The following is a 21,624-nucleotide window of genomic DNA, read 5'->3' as shown; positions in this document are numbered from 1 at the left end:
ATACAATATTACATCAATGGATGTAATTTTGTTCGCAAAATCGATGTACATCGTACAATGTGATATTACACAACCGATGGATTGACCTGGTTGCAGCAGTTTCGATGTAATATTCAACAACTTTTTTTGCTTGAGTATTCCATTTTATGAAGTCAAAAGTCCCTAATTTTCTGACAGCTGCATACACAGTCTTTCTTGATGTTTAATCGTCTTTCTCTGCGTGCTAGGGATGAACGGATGGTTTGTTTTCCCACTAATCTGGCTCCCTCTTGCTCCACACGTCAAAAAGCCTTATAGTTTCAAAGTGTTTTTTTTTTACCCATTAACGGATTTTCGCCATATACCGTGCGTATACGGGCCTTTAAACTGCTCGATTCTTAACTGACTGATCCAATTTTTTCATATATATCGAAACCCTGGCAGCACTGACCAATGACAGCCAAGAAAAACGAAAAGAAAAAAGTTGCAAGTGTACGTAGTTTGTGTAAAAAAATGATGTTTTCCACCGAAAATACGTGAAATTGGTGGCTAAAACTACTGAAATATTAAAAATCAGGTAATTCTGCACAAAATGCAAGTGTTTGTGGTGCGGTGGAGGTGTTTTTCGGTGCACAAATCTAGCAAAACAGCAGCAGGTCGGATCGCCCCTATCGCGTAGAGCTGTAAAGTTGGAAGTTTTTCGTCTTCTGCTGCGTCTTTCTGGTCGGCATTCGTTCGCTCTGCTGTGGTGTTGGTGGTGTTCTGCCCCGCGAGCCCCGTTTCGAATGCTGTTTTTTTTTTTTAATTCACTACCAGTGGCGGAGATTGTTGGACGAAGAAGATGAGAGGTGAAGGAACGCGCCGGAGAAAATGGGAGCGGCGGAAGCGAAGAAGATTGCATTTTATTATTGCGCGTGAAGGCAAGCAAAAAGCGTACGAGAAAAACAGAAAAAATCCGTCTGCAGCGGAAGGAAAATTGAAGAAGCAGCGTCGGATGAATGAGAAGAAGGGCCCTCCGGTAGATTGGATTCAATTAGAGCTCATAAATCGGGTTTGTTTATATTTAGAACGTGAAAAAATTTAACTGCCCGAAAATCGGATGTGATTGGGGAGGGGATTTGTTTACATTTTGATTTACGCCGTCGCTCGTAAGATCAGAGGATAATGACGTCATTGATCTCTACTAATCGATCAACTTGGGACTGCTTGAAGGATTGATTGTTGTTCATCTATTTTAGCTCAGCGCACCATGGCTAGTCGGAATGCGGTCGAGATGGAGAAGCAATTTCTGGCCGACCTTGAAAAAGCCAAAGCACTGAGTATGGAAACGTTGGAGCTGGAAAAGATTCGCAAGCAGCGTTATTCACAGCCAGACTCGTTGAACAAGTCTGATTCACGAACACTTGCGGAATATAAGAATTATCTTGAGAGGAAAGCTAAACTTCATCAGGGATTACCGCCAGGAGCGAATAATGTCCCAAAAAATGTCAGCACTGTTAACTTCTCAGCCGAAGCTCGATTCACTAGTGAAGCTCGTAATCCTGTGCGAGATAGTCAACTGCCCAAAGGAATAGATGAGGCAGATTTAATTTCGTTTAATGCTCTTCCTCCGCCTCCGAATCCTCAAGATGAGGCCCATAATAATCTTAAAGAACTGGTTGATCAAATGCATCGGTAAGAGAATGTCTTGTTTGTAGTGTCAGGTTGTTTTCCCTAAAACGTTGTTACATTTTAGTTTGAACACTCAGAACCCTTACGATCATGGTTACAAAACGCAACGCAGTTTAAGCATGTCATCTGCCTCATCTTACGGATCATACTCACCAGCTTACCTCCAGCAGCAGGTCGTTCAGAACTACAATCAGGCTGCGATGCAGATAGTTCCATACCAAGAAGCAATGAAACCTAAACCACTGACTCCGGACGAGCTGAAACGCTTATACAATATGCCAACAATGTATGGAACTATGCCTGCTGGACCTCCGCAGTCCGGTTTCATTGCTCAACCTCAATTTCCACCGGCCAACTATCCTCAAGCTCAAACCTCCTTCCCACCTCAGGTTCATCCCAACTCTGCTCCCACTACTAACTTCATTCCACAATCGTCAGCAACAGTTGTTCCTCCGCCTATCGGTTTCATTCCTCAACCCGCGCTGTATTCCACCTCGACGGTTCCGGTGGCAAACCCCGAGTCCGCTCTGGTGCACGTACCGAAGCCCGTCAATCCAAAACTAACACTGAACAACCGCTCTGCCTCCCAACCGCAACAGTCGTTCCCTCCTGCTATTCCAGGCCCATCCAACTCGAATCCTTTTACTCGAAAATCCCTTGCCGCCAGTGCAACGAATAATGGTAATAGTAGTAGCAGCAATAATAACAACACCAATAGTGAAGTGGTTCTACGCCCGAAAAGCGATCCCACCAAGCTGGGAGATAATCTGATAGATCTAGGCTTCGAGGACAACTCGCGCGTATCGGTGCTGGAGGCCTTCGATCCGCTGTTGTGTGGCAATCGTAGCAGTTATGGCGACGGCAGTGAAGACGACAAAGGTAAAACTCATGCTAGGGCAGTGTATTAGCTTATTTTATTGCACTTTTTTCCGTTTGATTCTATTTGACGACTCACACAAACACACACAGATTTAGTATCTCTACTAGTTAGAATCATTAGTTTATAAGTTAGATGCAATGCCAAATTTTACGAACGGGAAGATACAGGCAAAACGATTATGTTCTTTTATCTAGTTGTGAGTGTATTTTTATTGATAAGCGATTCGAGGAAAAATGGGGGTTCAAACTGATTTTACGATAAGGAAATGTGAACACTGCAGTCGTCTGAAGCGTGAGTAGGTAGATGTTTGATGACTAATGTATTACATACTGCTAACACGAATGATGTTCATCAGATCAAATTGCGCTAGAGCTGCCAGATTAATCTAGAAAGTCCGTATTTTGCAATAGTTCGCCGGACATTTTTTTTAGAAACATCCGGGAGCTTCCTGTGTTGATAAGATACGGCAGATTTTTTTCAAACTAATTTCTGGAATTCGTCCAGATTTATCGAAAAAAATTTACTGAGAACCTACGGTCTAGGGGAATTTACGTATTCTCGGCAATCTTAGCAGCGACCTTCTTTCTATAGCCTTTTTCTCTATGGAACGCACACATATGCAGTATTGGTTTGTTTACAATCTTTTGCTGCCAGCTGCTCTAACAATTTTAGTCGAAAGAATTGTCAAAAACTGTTTTGAAACGCTTTTACAAAGCTCCAATCTTCTCTAGTGAGAGCGAGTATTGTCCGCAACCAGTTTTTCTTCGGCAACCTTTCCATTTGAACTGCATGTAAATCTGCTGTTCTATTATCGGCAACTCGAAGCTAGATTGCTTTTTTCTAAGTGGTAAAAATATAGTCAAATTGAAGCTGAAAGCATAAAGAATCGTTTGCATGCATTCAGCGAAGTGTTTTCGTAAGAAAATCCAGTGAAAATAGTGTTTCAATTTGTGTTGCCGAAAATAGTCTGTCATGCCGAAGCCGTCATTTCCCCTATATGTTTTTTTTTTCAAATATACATGGACAATTGTCAACGCAGGGGAAAGGGGATAAGGGGTTGCCTAGAATCCAAAAAAAAAAAACAGGATGCAGTTTATGGACAGCTCCTCAAGGGCGACAAGCCAAAGGGGCGAATTCAAAATTTTCAGTAACTTTTCCACCTTAATTCCATTGACGATAGTAGTAATTCCAATGGCATTCTGCAGATAACTCCTAGAGAGTTTTCGAAAGTATTCTTAAATAATTCCGGTGACAATTGCAAGGTAATTCTAACAAGAATTCGATGGAAGAACTTTCTTTTGAGAATTCCAATAGTATTATGATGAAAAGTACATGGTAGTTTTGAGTAGAAGTAACTATATTGGGATTGTAAGGAGAAGCCCAGGAATATTCCAAAAAAAATTCTGAGTAAAATTTCAAAAGAACTCTGAGTAGAATGACTACTAAATGACAATTCCATGGGATTTCCGACCACAATTGCAAGAAAATTCTGACAAGAACCTCAACGAACGCCAGTAATTTCCAGAATCTGAAAACAGTTCCAAAGAAACTCTAAGAAAACATCAATGAGTGGAAAGCATACCAATAAGAGATTATTTTGGAATGATGAGATTTCCTAAGAATTCGTAGTAATAGTAGTTGTGGATGGAATTCCAAGGTAGATCTTACTCAGATCTTCTGTGGGAAATTCAGAGATATCCAGCAGAATTTTGAGCAAAACTTCAATGGTATCGTCGGGTCGGAGTCAGGTCGAAGACGGATGGGAAATTTAACAAGATTCGCCGGCCCCGATCCAACTCCACAGGCCTGGAGGGTTAGTTTTCAAAAGGACGCATCTGCTATTGTAAATAAATAATCAAACGTCAATTTGTCGAACCTTTTTTGCTCGCCCATGAAAACTAACACTTCGCCGGCGCTAACACCAGTATCAGGTAGGATAAAATTTATTTTCTCCAACATGATAGTGGTGTTAATTTTCGTTTGTGAGCTAAGAGTTTCGACAAATTGACAAATTGAATTCTAACAGAATTTTCAAAGGGCATTTTGGAAATAATTCTGGTTATAATTCCGAAGAAATTCTGATGAATAATCCGGATTATTCCGAAGTCCTCGGATAGTTTCAACGTAATTACGAAAAATATTTTAAGGGAATTTTAAGGAGAATATCGAAGAACTTTTGTAATTTTTTTAGGATAATTTCAAGGTAGATTTTGGAGAATTCTTTGGAAAGATTGAATAAATTCGTAAGAAATCTTCTAGCAAATGTTAATGAATTTGTGGGAGCATTCCATTTTGTGAAGTATTTCAAGCAAATTTTGGAAGGATACTAAAGGAATTCTGAGGAGAAGTTACATGGTCAATGAGAGTTGACCATAGGGTTCAAACATTTTATTCTGGATTATCCGGAACATCCATATATTGAGGCAAAGGAACGTTAGAATTCCACAAGAACCATAACGACATAAGAATTTCCTATGAAAATCATAAGTTTGGCGTATGAAACAGAATTCATAAGTTAAGCTATGACACTTAAAAAAGTAATATAAAATGTAGCAGACCGGAATGGAATCCTGAGCGTTCGGATTATTGACTCCCACGTCTATCAACGTTAAAGTTGAAGGTGTATAAGAACTAGAGGTAGGCAAAACAGCTCACCTGGCTGAGTGGATCAAACCTATCCAGCTCACTAAAGAGAGTCGGTTCTTTTGAACAGCTCACATTGAAATTATAGAAAGTATGACAAAAATTTAAAACTTCTCTCACTATTCTCGGCTTCAGCTCCAGATCATCAGCTCAGAACCGGATCCGGAGCTTAATTGTGAAGAATCGAGAGAGAGAGAAAAAAAAAAGATGATTCGGATCTGAGCTGATAAGCTGGAGAGCTGCATTTCGCTTTTTGGTTATTTGATTTTGTGCGGATCTTCCGCTCCCCCAGAGAATGATGAATGAGGTGAGGTGAGAGCACATATGCTGGAGGAATAATATCAGCAACAAGAGCCGGCTACATAAATAAATTGGATAATACCAGTAGAAAATTAACATCGTGTTGCACATGTACATATGTCCCTCTCCCAAACAGCCGCTTGGAAGTTTGCTTTTACCGTTGGTGCTGTCGATCAGTAGGCACATGTTGTATTGTATGCGCGTCTTGGTTTACGCGGTCCTTTTCTGAAAAGTTCCGCTATGAGTGATGGATTGAATGGTTTAGACTTGTGATATCAGTGAGCTGATAAGCTGCGGTTCCTAAAAAATGAACCGTGGGTCATCAGCTCACTTTAGAGAACAGCTCGGGAGCGGATCGCCCATCTCTAATAAGATCCACTCGTAGTACCTCATGTATTACGATAATCATTCATAAGTCGTGCTTATGAAACTGCATGTCTCATGTCTATTGGTTCATAAGTAATGTCTTACGGAATTCTTGAGATTTTTTTGCCTAAGTCTAAACATAGCTGCATGAAGAATGTGGTCCTATAGAGATCCGGAAACACTTTTAGTTGTACCTACTAGGGGAAATGGCTCTAATGTTTACCGATGGATTTCTGTTTTTAAATTTTTCGTAGAACAACGCGTCATCTGGACAATACAAATGGATATTTTTGGCTGCTTGTGGGACATTGTCAAAAATGCTTTCCTTCGAAATGTATGTATGAACCCAACATTATGAACACATAGGCTGACATTAGGGACATAAACCCTATACAACTGAAGTAATCTTTGTTGCAATAAAATAGTTCCTAAGGGTTCCAATAAATCAATATTAATTCATGGCAGTCAGAAGATTCAACGGAACATGATTGGTCGTTCGTCAAGGTCAAACGCCATTGAACTTAGAAATTGTGTAATAGATTGTTCGTTTTGTAGCTCTACTGAATCGAGCATCGATTTATGTTCCACCTTGGCACATTAAAACACCAACCTACGATAGCTTCACTGTTGTATTCGCAGTGCATATTTGCTCCTCTATACATAATATAGAAACCCTCGAATCGAATCGTTATCAAGTTGATCAATGCTTATCAGTATTTCGCTATCAACCGCTTCCCAATTCATTTCATACCGTTTGTCAGTAGTGCTTCTACATGGAAGCTCGGCGAGGAATTACGCTAGTTAGTTTTTATTCAGGTATCTTACCAAGTGCATACATTATCCTAGTGTTGTATTGTAAACTGTCAATGAATTGTGGTGAATCAATAAAAAGGCGATCAATTCGTACTAAAGTGCCTTGCAAAATCAAACAAAACGGGCGTTTATTTTTTTATTTATTTCCTTTGCTGAATGATCAGATTGCTTTTAGATAGAGAAACTACACTACTAGAATCAAAACAGGGGTTCCTTTTGATGCATTATTGTAGCCGTAAGTAGTTTGTAAGGACACACAATTTTTCAGTTGAATATATTTTCCAGTATGTGTGAACTTTGAGTGCATTTCGAGAAGATTTTATCTTTCGTTCGACCCAAACTGGAAAATATAGGAACAGTGTTTCTAATCGGTGTTCTGTTTTCTTTCTTTTCTAAATGCGCCCATCCGGCGGTTCAGATGATACTGCTTCGACCTACTACGAGGATTACGATCCGTTCGATTACATCTACAGCGGAGGAACGCAGTACTCGGATCCGGTGTATGAGGCGGTCAACCGTTCAGACAAGACTCCCCTATCGCCGAATAGCAGCGGTTCTGGCCCTCCACCAATCGGATGGAACGTCTCAAGTGCGTATGGTTTCGGAGAGCCCGAGTTCCTAGAAGGTGAGCCTCCACCGTTGCCACCGAGAAACAGCGATCTGTATCATTCCATGATCGATGGCGGTGGTGGGCCAGGTACAACGGCGAGCCTAGGACCCACCACCTCCACCGGTAGCGACTATGAGGTCATGCAGAAGCAAATTACGGAACGGCGATCGGCACCGACAAAGCTGTACGAGAATGTAGTAGTCCGCAAAAGCTACGATAAGGAACTGATTGCCTTCTACAACATGGTGAAGCAGTTGAGAGGTATGTTACTGGTTTGGAATTGAGAGGAGATCTCTATCTTGTGATCATGACTTTGAATTGCAGCACAATATCGCTACGATGATCCGGTGAGCAATGTGGGCCACGTGGTGCCTTCTGAATTCGATAATCACTACCCAGAGGGGACCAGTATCAAATTACTAGTGCATCCATCGCATGACTGTTTTACTTCGTATGATAGCCAAAACAAGGGCCAAATTGATGGTTATGGTCCTCCGATTCCATTCACCTGTGATAGTAAGTAGATGACGTTCAAATTCCCCGTAGATTTGGTAAATTAATGCGTGTGTCTTTCTGTCTACCAGTTACGACATCGGTAGAGCACGTCATTGCCCAAGTCTTCTGCGCTCTGGAGGGACAAATCATGAACAGCGGTGGTGATTACGTATTGAAAGCGATTGGCATTCAGGAGATTCTCCGTACCAGCTCCAGGCTGAATCAGCTGCAGTGCGTCCACAACAGTATCAAACTGGAGCACGATGTTCAGCTGGGTTTCGTCCCGAAAACACCTCGAATAATGCGAACTATAGCTCGGACTGCACAGGACGACCAACGGGATGCGGAAATCAAGCTGGAACATATCCTATCGAAGGAAGCAACGTCTGCCATTGGCTACGATGATCTGATGATACTGCTGGAAACGCTGGAGGCAGAAATCGATAAGCTGCAATTGTCGGCCGATGATCACAGTCCTCATACGATCATGAGTTGCTCTGGAGTGATCCAAGCTGTGAAGGCAATCTGCAACATGTTGGGACCGATCGATACGCTCGAAATTACCAAATCTATCGATGATCTGAAAACTTGCTGTGATAGCGGTCAGACGATCTATAGCTATAACGATACGCCGCCCGATTATAGCAATGGCAGCTTGAGTATCGTTTCGGAGAGTGGAGATTACGCTGAGGTCAAGCTGCGCCCAAGGACCATCAGTCAGCAGATTCAGTATCGATGTAACGAGGTGCGCAACGCTATTCAGAGCTTGTTGGAGATTTATTCGCATGCATTCCGGGTTAATTTTATGGTCAACGTACCGGACTGGAGCACGAATCCTATTCCGATCAGTAATATTTCACAGTCGGTTATGGTGAATATTATGTGTCTGCATCGACCTCCGATCCATTGGAAGCACGACGAGTACAATCTGGGCGTTCAGATCTATCACGGAGCTCGGTACATAAGTGAGGCAATGGTGACGTACTGTTCGAATGAAATTAGCGGAATCTATCCAAGGTTGAAGTTCAATTCTTGGATAATGTTCCGTAATCCGGTTTGCACGCTGCCCCGTGAATCGAGACTGATTTTTGTACTGTATGGCGTTACACGTGAACCGGTGGAAGGCGACAAACAGGAAGGATCGTCCAATGCCGACGGAAACGCTCAAGAAGGCAGAGTCACTAAGGTGGAACTGGGTTGGTCAGCGATCCAGTTCTTCGATTTCGATCGAAAAATGATTCAAGGTTCGTACCTGCTCTCCCTATGGCCACCGACTGCGGAAAAGTACTTTGGACCGGCACCAGCAAAAGGAACCCACCCTCTGGGATCTGCATATCCCATATTAGGAGTCGAAATTCCCAGCTACGGAGGCTCAGTTGTATTCCCGGAACCGATCAAAAACCTCCCTCCGTGGGCCAAACTGGATTTCAACAGCTTGGATCGAAATTTGCAACAGGAACTAATCGACACGGCAGAGCAGGGCTACTCAGCCGACAAATTGGAAAAGCGTGAAGTTCTTTGGGAAAAGCGACATTACCTTCACTCGTTACCTCATGCATTGCCCAAGATCCTTCACGCAGCTCATAGCTGGGACTACGCTTGCCTGGCAGATCTTCACGCCTTACTGAAATCCTGGCCGGCATTGACACCGGTTCAAGCATTGGAACTGCTCCTCCCACGCTATCCCGATCTGGAAGTTCGCCGACAAGCAGTCGAATGGATTTCCCATATGCCAAACGACGAATTTACCGACTATCTGCCGCAGCTCCTTCAAGCCTTGAAACATGACACATACGAAGCATCACCTCTATCTCACTTATTGCTACGCAAATCACTGGAATCACCACGTATAGCACATCACCTGTACTGGCTGCTGCTGCACAGTCTCCCGGGGGAAGCTCCACAAAACATGATCGAAATGGGTCAACTCGACGAAGCTCTAGTAATTCAGGCTCGCTATCATCGGAGGAATCAGCTGATGCTGCGAGCACTGATGGCCACTTGCGGAGAAAAGTTGACTGCCCGTTTCCTCTCGCAGAACATGATGTGCAAGAAGCTTGGGGAAGTGGCACAAAGTGTCAAGATATCCAAAGAATCCCAGCGGTTGCAGATTCTCAAGCAAGGCTTGGAATCGGTCAATCAGATGCTGATCGATAATCCAACTGTACTTCCATTGGGACCCGGGAATGAAGTGACGGGAGTTGTTGTCCGTAGCTGTAATTATTTCAATTCGAATACGCTTCCACTGAAGGTCAATTTCATGGGCTCGGACAAGGTCATCGTGCCGGCTATCTTCAAAAGCGGCGATGATCTCCAGCAGGACATGCTGACGATTCAGATGGTTCGCATTATGGATAAGCTGTGGCTGCGGGAGGGACTCGATTTGAAAATGGTCACGTTCGATTGCGTTCCGACGAGCTACAAGAAGGGCATAATCGAGATGGTGTCGGATTCGGAGACGCTCCGCAAGATTCAGGTCGAGTGGGGCCTGACGGGTTCGTTCAAGGACAAATCGATCGCCGAGTGGCTGGCCAAGCAGAACCCTAGTCAATTAGAGTACCAAAGGGCTGTGGAGAATTTTACGCGTTCCTGCGCCGGCTACTCGGTGGCCACGTACATTCTCGGTATTTGTGATAGGCATAATGACAACATTATGCTCAAAACTTCGGGACACTTGTTCCACATAGATTTCGGTAAATTCCTAGGAGATGCACAAATGTTTGGTAATTTTAAGAGGTAAGTGATCAATCTTGGAGAATTGATGGAAATTGGTGAACGCTTATGATCAAAATACTAGTGCAAATCCACGCCAAACAGCGACAAAAAAAACGAATTTGCCCTACAACTTTGCCTCAGACATCATTTCGATTAGAAAAAATTAGGCGCGAGTGCAAACTTTCATGGATAGTCGGAGAGAGTAAATTAAAATCGATTCGCCAGTTGACGTGGATATACTCACTACTCGAAAACTGTTTGTGCAAAAACATTTTTATTCATTAAAATTTGTTCGCCCCATTTCAGAGACCGCACTCCGTTCGTCCTGACCTCGGACATGGCGTACGTGATAAACGGAGGCGATCGGCCTTCAGCCAAGTTTCACAAGTTCGTCGATCTGTGCTGCACCGCATTCAACATCGTGCGCAAGCACGGTGACCTGATATTGCACATGTTTGCCCTGATGACGACTTCGGGCATTCCCGGTGTAACGGTCGAAGCAGTCAACTACGTCCGCAATGCACTGCTTCCGGGCCAGTCGAATCCGGAAGCGGCGGCATCGTTTGCGAAAATGATTCACATATCGCTCAAGTCGTGGTTTACGCAGTTCAACTTTTTCTTGCATAACATTGCGCAGATGAAGTTCTCGGCCGAGAGCGACGACGGCGAGCTGTTGAGCTTCGTCCCAAGGGTCTACACGTGAGTAGCAAATTGTTGCTAAATTGTTTGAGTTAGCCAAATGATTTTTTTTTCTCTAAATTCAGCATGGCCCAGGACGGACGACTGAAGTCGGTCACCGTGCACGGATTCCAGAAGCGCTACGATCTGGAAAAGTATTACACCTACATCTTGAAGGTGACCCGCCAAAATCAACCGGATCCCGCGTATCTGTTCCGTTCGTACAAGGAATTTAGTGAGTTTCATCAGAAATTATGCATCCACTTCCCGCTGGTGAAGTTACACAGGTGAGTGGCAATTGTTTCTTAATCGATAATTTGGAAGTTTTATTTCTAGAGTAGATAAGATTAACAACACAGACTATGCGGACGCTTCGGAGCCGTTTGATTGGCTGTTTCGGGCGCTGTGACCTTGAATACCTAGATACATGCCTCCGTCTGTTGTTGGTCGTCTGTTTCGCATTCCACGAAGAGTCTTGAGGGGTTCCTCGTCGAGGAGGGCCCGTGTGTTCAGGAAAGGTTTCGTCTGTGTCGTGGCCGTCTGCTGCAAACTGACAGGGACATTTCGCATGATTTCCGCATCAATTTTCTGCGTGGCCACGGTGAGGGTTATGCTGGAACGATGTCGCTCTACCATGTTCCAGTTGAGGTAATCATCGCCGTCGTCGTCGTCGTCATCATTGCCATCGTCGGGAGTAGGTTGTTTTCGAATTGTTCGTGGGGGAGGCGTTGGAATCTCGCTTGGAGTAACGGTGAGCTCTACAGAATGGGGTGGAGCAGGAGCGCGCTTCTTCAGAATGGATTTCAATGGGTCTGCAGCAGTGTCGGTATAGTTTATCTGCGAACTGGATTCAACACGAGGAATTGCTTCTGATTGGATAGGCCGAGGTTCTGTTGGTTTAAGGGTGATTTCCTCTTGAGGTGTGCTGGTTTGCTTGATTTGTTCATCCATAGAAATCAAAAACATTAATTCCGGAGGTCGTGGCTCGAATATGTCCTCAATCGAACTGCTAGAATCCCTAAAAGAATCACTCATTTTCGTTTCAGGTTTGGGTGATGCCTTCTTCTCCGCAAGCAGTCTTGGTTTTGCTTTGACCTTTTCGAAAATATCATCAAACGATTCTGTTTCATCACCATAGTCAGTCTTTACTGGTTTCGTTGTGTTGGCTAATACTGAAAATTTAAGTAGATGCATTCTGGTGTCTTAATCTGGTACGATAAATACTCACCATTAACCTTCTCCAAGATTTCATTAAAGAATTCAGGTTGTTGCTGCTTCCACTGCTCACTCGTTTCTCCTTCAACTTTCTCAATTGATGCGACAGCCTGTTCTTTCTCATTCTCAACCTTCACGTTGTAATTGATGCCTGCATTTCGAGGTGCCGGTGTGACGGGAACTTCACGCTTGTCAACCGTAACTTCGTTGAGCACCTCCACTGACCGCGTCACCTCGAGTGTCCGCGATGACGTCGGTTTCGTACTCACACCGTCCAATACCGAAACGTTTGGAGTAGATTTAGTCTTGGAAAGACCTTGCCGGCCCGGGGGCTTCGGTGGGGAGTAGTTGGGCTCGGGTGGTGTTTCGACGATTCGTCCGTTGTTGTGTTCTCTCGATGCTATCTTATCACCCACACCGTACTTCGCCGATGATGACGATGACTTATTGGCAATTGTCGACGAGGTTGTAGACGTGTTCGGTTTCCTGATAGCTGCTTATGGAATTGAAGGTAAAAAATGCGTGGATAAATTCTTGATTGATGGCAATCACGCAGGTGTCACAAAACTTACTCGTGGTCGCAATCGGTTGGCTCGGTGGCTCCCAGTGGGATGCTCTAGGAGACGGTTCAATGTAGTCCTCAAAGTTGACACTCTGTCTGTAGACTCCGATAACGGTGATACCTGAATTTTGCTGATCAAAGCCACAACAGCGAGACAAAAAATAATAATAGATAGAATTGGGTCACTCCTATTCGTCACAGATGTGACTCACCTCTTTCCTTCTAATACTACGCTCTGGCGCGGATGGGATTCCCTCAAAGGTGATTCGACGCCGGAACCATTTAAGCTTTAATCCCATCTTGTTAGTGTGATATGTTGTGACTGGAACACGCGGAAACTCTCTGCTGTCGGCACACAATGTTCAGTGTTTCGGCAGAGCGATTGAAGCCGACTGACGAGGAGAATGTCGACTTCTTTCACTTTTCAGAGACAGTGGAAGTGTGTTGTTTTGCACGCTGTGTAAAAGGCGCTATCTTATCATCGTTGGTTCGAGTCGCTGATACGCTGTGGTAGGTTCTATGACGTCATGGTATGAGTTATTTTCTAGGTGGAAAACGTGTGTGTGTGATGATGATGGTGGGTTCCGAGGGAGGTTTGAGTTTTCAATGGCAAAACTAATAAAAAGTATATCAGAGGTATTGGTGGAGCATACCGCAAATCAGCAATTAGATACTACAATAAACTCTAAACCGATGGCATTGATATTGGCGTATTGATGATTATAGGATGAGAGGCTGTTTAGTGGGCAGTGGGGCAATGGTAATCTAACGCTGGTAGATTCCATTTTCGTGGTGCGTTACTGATATAAGATCTACCACATTGAAATCTGGCCCTAAACTCTTCTTGTTGACGGTTTTGAGATTGAAAACAAGAAAAGGGCCAGGGTTCTGCTGAATGGTCAAATATCAGTATCATAGCATGCTTTCGTCGCTAATGTCATTTTCGTTTTTGCGGTGTAGCTACACCGCCGAACACCGAAAAAAATTAGGGTGTAGCTATCGGTTGCACCTTTGTTTACAAACAAATGATGATGAGCTGTCAATGACTCGCACTTTTTGCTGCTTACACTACACCGGTGTAGTGTAGCAAAAACGAAAACTACATAAGAATACCTATTTTAATTGGTGAGATGGAGCGTACTTGGAGAGGTCCCAGAGCTCATCAAATTATACGGAACTTTATAATTGAATGAGGCTTGTTATGAGAAGAACAAGGATGTATGATAACGAACAGGGTAGATGTACCAGTTATGGCTGTACGTTCCTATTATAATGTGTTTCAATTATGGCCTATGGAACGTATACCATAACTTGTACATCTACCCTATCTCATTGCTTTTCCATAGTAATGAGGTACTACGACAAGCACTAAACACGGACACGGACATATCACAAAAGATCAATGTATTGGTCGCAGTGATTATGACCCGGACGAAGTGAAAAATGCAGTGGGGTTGTTTGTCTCTTGGGTATCGATTGTTCCTAGAAAGACTGAAATTTAGCACGCGTATGATTTATCAATTGTCTAAACCATGTTAGCCGCAGCTTATACGGCGGGGGTGTTTTACGAAAGGCTGAAATCCCAAAAGGCTGAAAAGTATTAATAGACTGAAATTCTCATTTCAACCATCAACAATAGGATTCAAGAGTAATGTTGTTAACACTCAATAATACATATCTTAAATGCGGAGCATTTTTCTCGAGTTGATTTAAATAAAATGGCTGCAGGGAGCTATAATTTCTTCAACCCATGCACAAATTTCGAGAACAGTAAATCAAACTAGGAGGAGCTATATAGGAGTGACGGATGGCGCGTTATGGTTGCAATATATTTTTCTATTATCATTTTTTTACGATTGGTACGATCAACCGGGCAGGACAATAAACTTGAGTAGCTACGTAATAATTGAGCGTTTTCAATTCTGCAAATTATCACTTCGAACACGATGCCTCCGATGAAATGTTTAACGGCAAATTGGCAATGTTTGAAACATCATTTCTCAGCAATCTATCGATACATTTTGAAGCTATTGATACCGAATAAATCTTGAAAGTATGTAACTTCAAATGTTGCCAATTGATTTGAAATTCGTCAATAAATGACTGAGGTATGATTTTTCAAACATTGCAAAGTTGCCGTTACACATTAAAGTCTGTTCCAGTTCTTTTTAATTACTGTAGCGCCTCTAGTTGTCGTAGCAAGAAACTATTGACAGTGTTTTGATCCGGAAGGATTGTTTATTTAGTAGTGAAAATTTCGTAAGGATTCATATACATGTTCAAAATTAATTGAAGATGGAACGTGACAGACGTGAAAAAATTCTGCACACTCACGTGCAAAATCCAACGTTGTCAGGAGGAATGATTGCAAAGGCTCTCAAATTTCCAAAATCGACTGTGAATACCGTGCTTAAACGTTACCGGGGAACACTAATACTCCGTACAGACTATGGCTTATATCCAGTAATATAGCCTGTCTTGCAATGAGCACTCATACATCTAGTTTTCACTGGAAATCCTATGTATGAGTGCTCATTGCAAGGCAGCCTATATTACATGATATAAGCCATAGTCTGTACGGGATATAACGTTGGATCGTGCAAATCAAAACAAACGTAGAAGTGGAAAAGAATCCTGGGATCTCCGGTCGTGATTTGGCGAAAAGGTTCAGTGTGGCACACAGTACAGTTCGGCGAATCTGTATGCGAGAAGGTTTCCGGTCGTACCATGCCAACAAACATCCCAACAGGTCGCTGAAACAAAACCTAGTTGCCAAAAACCGTGCAAGGAAGCTGTACGAGCAAGTTCTGACCAAGTATAACGGATGTATTTTAATGGACGATGAAATGTACGTAAAAATGGACTTTGGACAAATCCCGGGCCAAAATGTTTACTTTGCTAAACGTAAGGGGGAAGCGGCGCCGGTTGTGTAGTGGTAACCGTGATAACCTCTCACCCCAGCAGGCCTGAGTTCAATCCCAGTCGGCGCCGCCGGGATTTTCTGAGGTACAAAATCTCTGATCATGCTTTCTTTCGGAAGGGAAGTAAGCCGTTGGTCCTCGGTTCATGAGTTGATGGGTCGATATCTAGGGTCCAGGTGTGGGAGCTGCCTCCCTGGCGTTGGTAGCATTGGTGCTCAGCACAGAAAACAAGATCGATGGAAAATATACCAAAGGAGAAAAAAACGTAAGGGGGATGCTCCGGATAAATTCAAATTTGTATTTGTAGATAAATTCGCTCGCTAGTTGATGATTTAGCAAGGTATCTGCAGTTGCGGGAAGAAAACAATGCTTTTCATCACTGGAGCGACTATGAATGGACAACTTTACAAGGAGGAGCGTCTCCAGAACATAATTTTGCCGTTCATTCAATCACACGAAGGTCTCGTAAAGTTCTGGCCTGACAAGCCAGCTGCCATTACAGCCGCGATGTTATAGAATGGTATAAGCAGAATAATGTCGATTTTATTGAGAAAAGTATCAATCCACCAAATTTTTCAGATTTTCGTCCCATTGAAAGAAAGAAAATTGAAGAAAGGTGGCAAAACAATCAAAACACCATCTGATTTGTAGAAGTGGTAAAAAAGGATGGTAGATGAGGTTGACAGTACTACTGTACAATACATGATGAGAGGTATTCCGCGAAATTCATATTCATATAGTTTAAGCATTATCGATATTATAATCAAAAGGTGAGTTGTAAAGTATAATTACCATGCATTGCGATAAGGGGAATAGGGTAGAGAACTACTTCGGCCTAATCGCCCATTTTGGGCCTATCGAGCAAAAAACTTCAAATAAATCCATAATTTCAGAGTTAACAAGTCAATTATGCGTTTGGTATGAACGGTACGGAACGCTGAGAAAGCGTGATATGAAGGTTTGCACCCATTATTCCCAAAAACAAAAGACGCGCCCCGACCGAATCAATTTTTATCTTCATCCGATAGGCCGAAGTGAATTCATTGGCGTTTCAATACGTTAGGCCGAGTTTAGAATCCGTATGCCGAGTTTGGCGTCAAGAAGCAGTGTTAGACTTTTGACAATATCTCAACGATTGGATTCTCTTTATCAAATCTTACGGTACATACGGAAAGGTAAATACATTTGGAAGTCATCAGTAATAATAACATTCCGTTTGGTGCTAAACTGCGCTAGATTAAGAAAGACTAAGTGCGGGTTGTGCTTAATAGGCCGGAAATGGGAGAGTCAACCCTACTCCCATTTTCCACACTCAGCCCCGAACTCATTCACTGAAATCGAAACTAACTCAGAGAGTGAGTCACTGTGGAGAAAATTTCTAAAAGCGCATGAGTAACCGACGCTTTTAGAAATTTCTCCATACGAATGAGTAAAAGTGACTCACTCTCTGAGTAAGGTTCAGTTTTAATGTAATATTGTCTCATTAGACCACATTCGTGAGTGACTACCCAAGTAACAATTTTGGTTTTATGAGGGTTCTGTAGACCATGATTTGGACTTGTAGAATGCTATAAAATCTCTATAAAGCTTGCAATGTTACTTGGGTACCGACCGAGTCGGACATGTCTGCTGTTGCTGAGGCGTACAGTTTTTGTGCTGGTTGGAGGCAAGTGTACTGCGGAAGCGGGTCTGGTGATACGGATTAGGAGGCGGTTTTGACGACTATACTGGGGTACAAATCAAAAAATATGTGTGGTGAAATAGTGTTTGGTTTTGAACGCTTGTAACTTTGTCATTTATTCATGAAATAAAAATCTAAATACGCCAATCGATAGGATATTACTTAACAAATCTGCTGAAATAAATACTTTTCCAATTTTTAATCAAAAAACTTTTGAAAATGCGCAAATGATAATTTTATCACTGTTTTCATGAACTAAACGTTTTCCCCAAACCCAGTCATCATAAACGAATACCACTTGGTTGCACATCATTCTGCTTGAACCTAAAAGATATAAAACAGCGCTGCTTTCCTGACTCTGTTCATACCGCTTCGGACGGCGCGGCACTACCCTAGTAGCACGCTTGTCACAAATCAATTGTAGAAACTTATATACGACTTATTTTAGTCATAAACAAGTTGTTGTAACTTATTGTGATGAAAGTGTGCTACTCGGGTAGGTCCTGCAGCAAGCGGGACCAAGTCAGCGGCTGAAGATGGATCACGGCGTGATCACCTGTCACATAAAGAGGAATGAGAATTTGATATGCAAAATACCCCTCTCCCCCTCCCCCGTCGATAACGTCAACTCAAAAAAGACATGGATCACTTTTTCCGGGAAATAAATTTTAAGCAAACTACTATTATAAGTAAAAACAAAAGCCTAAATTTCCAAAACAATTGCCTAAGACGAGACATACATCCGATGATATTATGTTGGTAAATTACCAACAACTGTCTGTAAAACATATCTGGTATCTCTATATATATGCAATTAGATTAACATCCAAAGACCATCCTTTTTTCCATATTCTGCACAAAAGAAACATTCTGCCCCGCCTCATTCATAATCATAAGTATAATAGTCACAAATGCATGAAAACATCAATTTTGCGTGGTTCTACGTCATACTGCGGTCGTGTCTAGGACACAACCCTTTAATTTTTTTTCGTTGGTGGAGCGTTCACGAAGATCCGATAGAGTGTGGTGAAGATCCGGTGAAGACAGAAGTATTAAATGCGAGGAGGAGTCCATTGTCAGTGGTGAAAATGATTCAACAAGAAGAATAAGAAGCAGGAGAAAGCTGCAAGTGTGTGCCTATGTTTGGCAAGATAGTTGCAGAAGGGTAATCGGCAGCATCAGACAGCCCAACGATGGACATACAGTGAGCAGGTGGATAAATAGAATAGTGTTAGGAAATTAATTGAGATCCAAACGGCGTCATTGGCCGTTAAAGCAGTTAATATTAGAAGAAGAAAAGAAAAATTATGCGTGGAGAAAAATCAGAAAATGCGGTAACCGCAATGCGCATGTGCGAGTAGCGTAGGGGCAGGTTCATCCTCTCTTAAGCTGGGTTTAGACGATTCAAGTCAATTGATAAACTCACTTGAATTCATTCCATTATTATATGACACATTATATGCTGGGTATAGGACGGTCCAACCAGGGCACCCGATTGAAGCGATTTTTATGGGGAGAGTGGAATTGCCAACTTCCTGTCGTTAACAGATCGTGAATTGAAGGCGGGCTCTTCTTCCCCACTCATTGGGACATCCTCTCGTGCGATGGCTTGTATATTTCCGGGTTGTAGGATTTTATCGCTGGAAGGAGATTACAGGTTCGCACTCCGTTTTTGGCCCTTTATACAATGGTAAATTGAATACAATCAGGTGTTGTGCTTGATCAAGTCGTACCAGGTGACAGTCCACTGTCTAATGGTTGTGCCTGCAACAATGAATGGTTTCCTTTACATACAATATTGTCCACACCACACATTTATGCATTAACCATTTTTTTTCGTCTTCTTCCAGCCTACCTTCAGGGATCCACGTGGGACGATCGAACGTCAAAACGGTAGCCGAACGTCGTCTTCCAGAGATCCGCCAGTTTCTGATCTCGCTGTTCAACTCGGCGGATGAAATTGCACATTCCGAACTAGTTTATACATTCTTTCATCCGTTGCTACGCGATCAGCAGGAAGCGGACATCCACGCGGCTAAAGTTAAGGGTAAAATGGTTTCTTTCCGTATTCTAACAACAAACTGAACCTCCTCCTAACACAGGTAATCGAGCCATTGCCGACGAGTACCAGCAGCTGCGCGGTGAGATTAAGTTCTCGCTGCAGTACCATCGCGATGCACTGATAGTTATGATACAGCATGCCCGATCCTTGCCAAGCACTGCGAACAACCCCGAACCGAACACCTACGTGAAGGTTTACTTGCGACCGGACCAATCAAAGGCGACCAAACGCAAAACCAAAGTAGTTCGAAAGAATTGCAACCCTAGCTTTATGGAGACTGTAAGTACCCAGTGCTGTTCATTGAATTGGAATTCAACGTGAGCCCGTTTTTCGCTTCCAGCTCGAGTACCGTCTCCCGTTGGACTTTATCCAGAAGAAAACGCTAGAGGTGACGGTTTGGTCGCACGACTCTCTGCAGGAGAATGCATTCTTGGGAGGTCACCGGTTGTTGCTAGCCGAACTGGATCTTCGGCACGAAATCAACGAATGGTTTCCGCTGGGTTATCTGCCAAGGACGTAGTCGATTTATTAGTTGCAATATCAAATAATTCAAGTGCATTTTGGATTGAGCTTTCTTAGCATTGGTTGATACGAGTAGTTATAGATACTCGAATTGTGGCGATTAGTGTACCAACAGGGTCGGAAGAATTAAGACAAAAAGTTTACACGTTTTCGGATTAAGAGGGGAAGCAAGCATTAACAGGTGAATAGGTTAATAAAAGTGTACTACTAATCAAATGTAAAACAAAACACAACCATCACCTTAGAGCTTGATAGTGTTTGGTTGTAATTTGGTAGATATCAAGTGTTTCGCTAATAATCAAAATCGTACCGTAAAGCAATCGCTTATCTATTTTCTATCAAGTTCTATTAAGTGTTTCCACAAGAACGAGCACATTTTTTTTTAGCAATCGTGATAACCGCATAGGAACACCTGCTCGTAAGCAAAACCAAAAGTAAAACATTCGATTATTATTATTATCACTATGTTACTGTTAGCGCCAGTATCAGCGGAATATATGTATGTATATGTTTGTGGTTGCTTGCTGCTGGTTTTATTTTATTTTATTTTTTCCCAACTGCAAACAGTCAGCAAACGCCGCGTGGGTTGTCACAGAGAATAGAGAGAGAGTGAGAGAGAGAAAATCATAATAGGCTTTAAAAGTGTTGTTTAGCAAACCCTTTCAGAGCATATTTTTCGTAGTATGTTATGCTTATTTGCAAATGTATTTATTTTATCCAAAAAATGGTCGAATCAGCACATGATGATGTATGTATGAGGGAAGGTAAGTTGCCTAAGAAATACATTGGCATTTCTGAATGTAGATTTTGTCGTTTATTTTTGTTCTAAAATATCCAAACATTCATCAATTCAATTCATCGTTCCAATAATCTTATTCGGTCATAGTTCTAGGCAAGGCTCCAAATGGTCATTTCGCATAAAACACTCACCCCTATTCTGTATTCCGTTCGAAACGGATTTCCCATGTAAAAAACCATTGTGTATAGGAAATCCGTTTTGAACCTACGTGAACCTACCAAATGTGGCGGAAAGAGCCAATAGCTAGCAGCTTTTTTATATTTATTTTTAATAGCCTGCATTATATTAGCATTCGAAACGCTACCTACTTTTGTCAAAATCCTAACAGTAGTACCATCAGTTTGTGGGGCCTAGCAGTAAAGCAACCGTATAATTTGCCAAAATTGATTTTCTAAGTAGTATTTAAGTCGGCTATAATGCTCCTGCTTCTGGCAGATTGGCGGGGGCCAGCTGTAATCCGATATCATCTAGGTAGACGACCAAGCAATTTTTGGGAAGTAGTAGTTCCTTCTTGATGACACCAGCGTAGAGCACTAAGTGTCCTATCCCAAACGGTTCAGCAGATAGTTAAGAGCAAATCAACGCTTCAGCAACTGCTCCACCTTGCCCTTGGGAGCACTCCTCAGAGGTTGGGTGATGGAAATCAGGGTCGTTTCCTATTCGGCTGCTACCAGTTCACCACTCGGGTTGCGCAGCATGGGGCAATCAAATG

At 42.7% G+C, this 21,624-nt stretch overlaps 2 protein-coding genes across 2 annotated transcripts; one reads left to right on the top strand and one right to left on the bottom strand.

Annotated features, from left to right (window-relative positions):
• The first annotated feature begins 479 nt into the window (after window positions 1–479).
• On the top strand, window positions 480–20,273 carry Pi3K68D (phosphatidylinositol-4-phosphate 3-kinase catalytic subunit Pi3K68D). Its single transcript, XM_065234813.1, has 11 exons — window positions 480–556; window positions 1,218–1,653; window positions 1,715–2,529; window positions 7,071–7,523; window positions 7,587–7,778; window positions 7,847–10,493; window positions 10,779–11,171; window positions 11,237–11,437; window positions 19,380–19,576; window positions 19,632–19,870; window positions 19,932–20,273. The coding sequence occupies exons 2-11, from the start codon at window positions 1,229–1,231 to the stop codon at window positions 20,109–20,111; spliced, it is 5,742 nt and encodes a 1,913-aa protein (XP_065090885.1). The 5' UTR covers window positions 480–556; window positions 1,218–1,228; the 3' UTR covers window positions 20,112–20,273.
• LOC135711852 (uncharacterized) lies at window positions 11,456–13,587 on the bottom strand. Its single transcript, XM_065234822.1, has 4 exons — window positions 13,140–13,587; window positions 12,938–13,058; window positions 12,379–12,858; window positions 11,456–12,322 (listed from the first exon to the last, which is right to left on the bottom strand). The coding sequence occupies exons 1-4, from the start codon at window positions 13,224–13,226 to the stop codon at window positions 11,511–11,513; spliced, it is 1,500 nt and encodes a 499-aa protein (XP_065090894.1). The 5' UTR covers window positions 13,227–13,587; the 3' UTR covers window positions 11,456–11,510.
• Window positions 20,274–21,624: the final 1,351 nt, after the last annotated feature.

The sequence above is a fragment of the Ochlerotatus camptorhynchus genome, unplaced genomic scaffold (genome assembly GCF_037179485.1).
Source record: "Ochlerotatus camptorhynchus isolate MF236.1 unplaced genomic scaffold, CSIRO-AGI_Acam_v1.1 ptg000443l, whole genome shotgun sequence".
Lineage (NCBI taxonomy): Eukaryota > Metazoa > Arthropoda > Insecta > Diptera > Culicidae > Ochlerotatus > Ochlerotatus camptorhynchus.
Note: the sequence above shows the minus strand (reverse complement) of the source record. Positions and strands in the feature narration are given on the sequence as shown.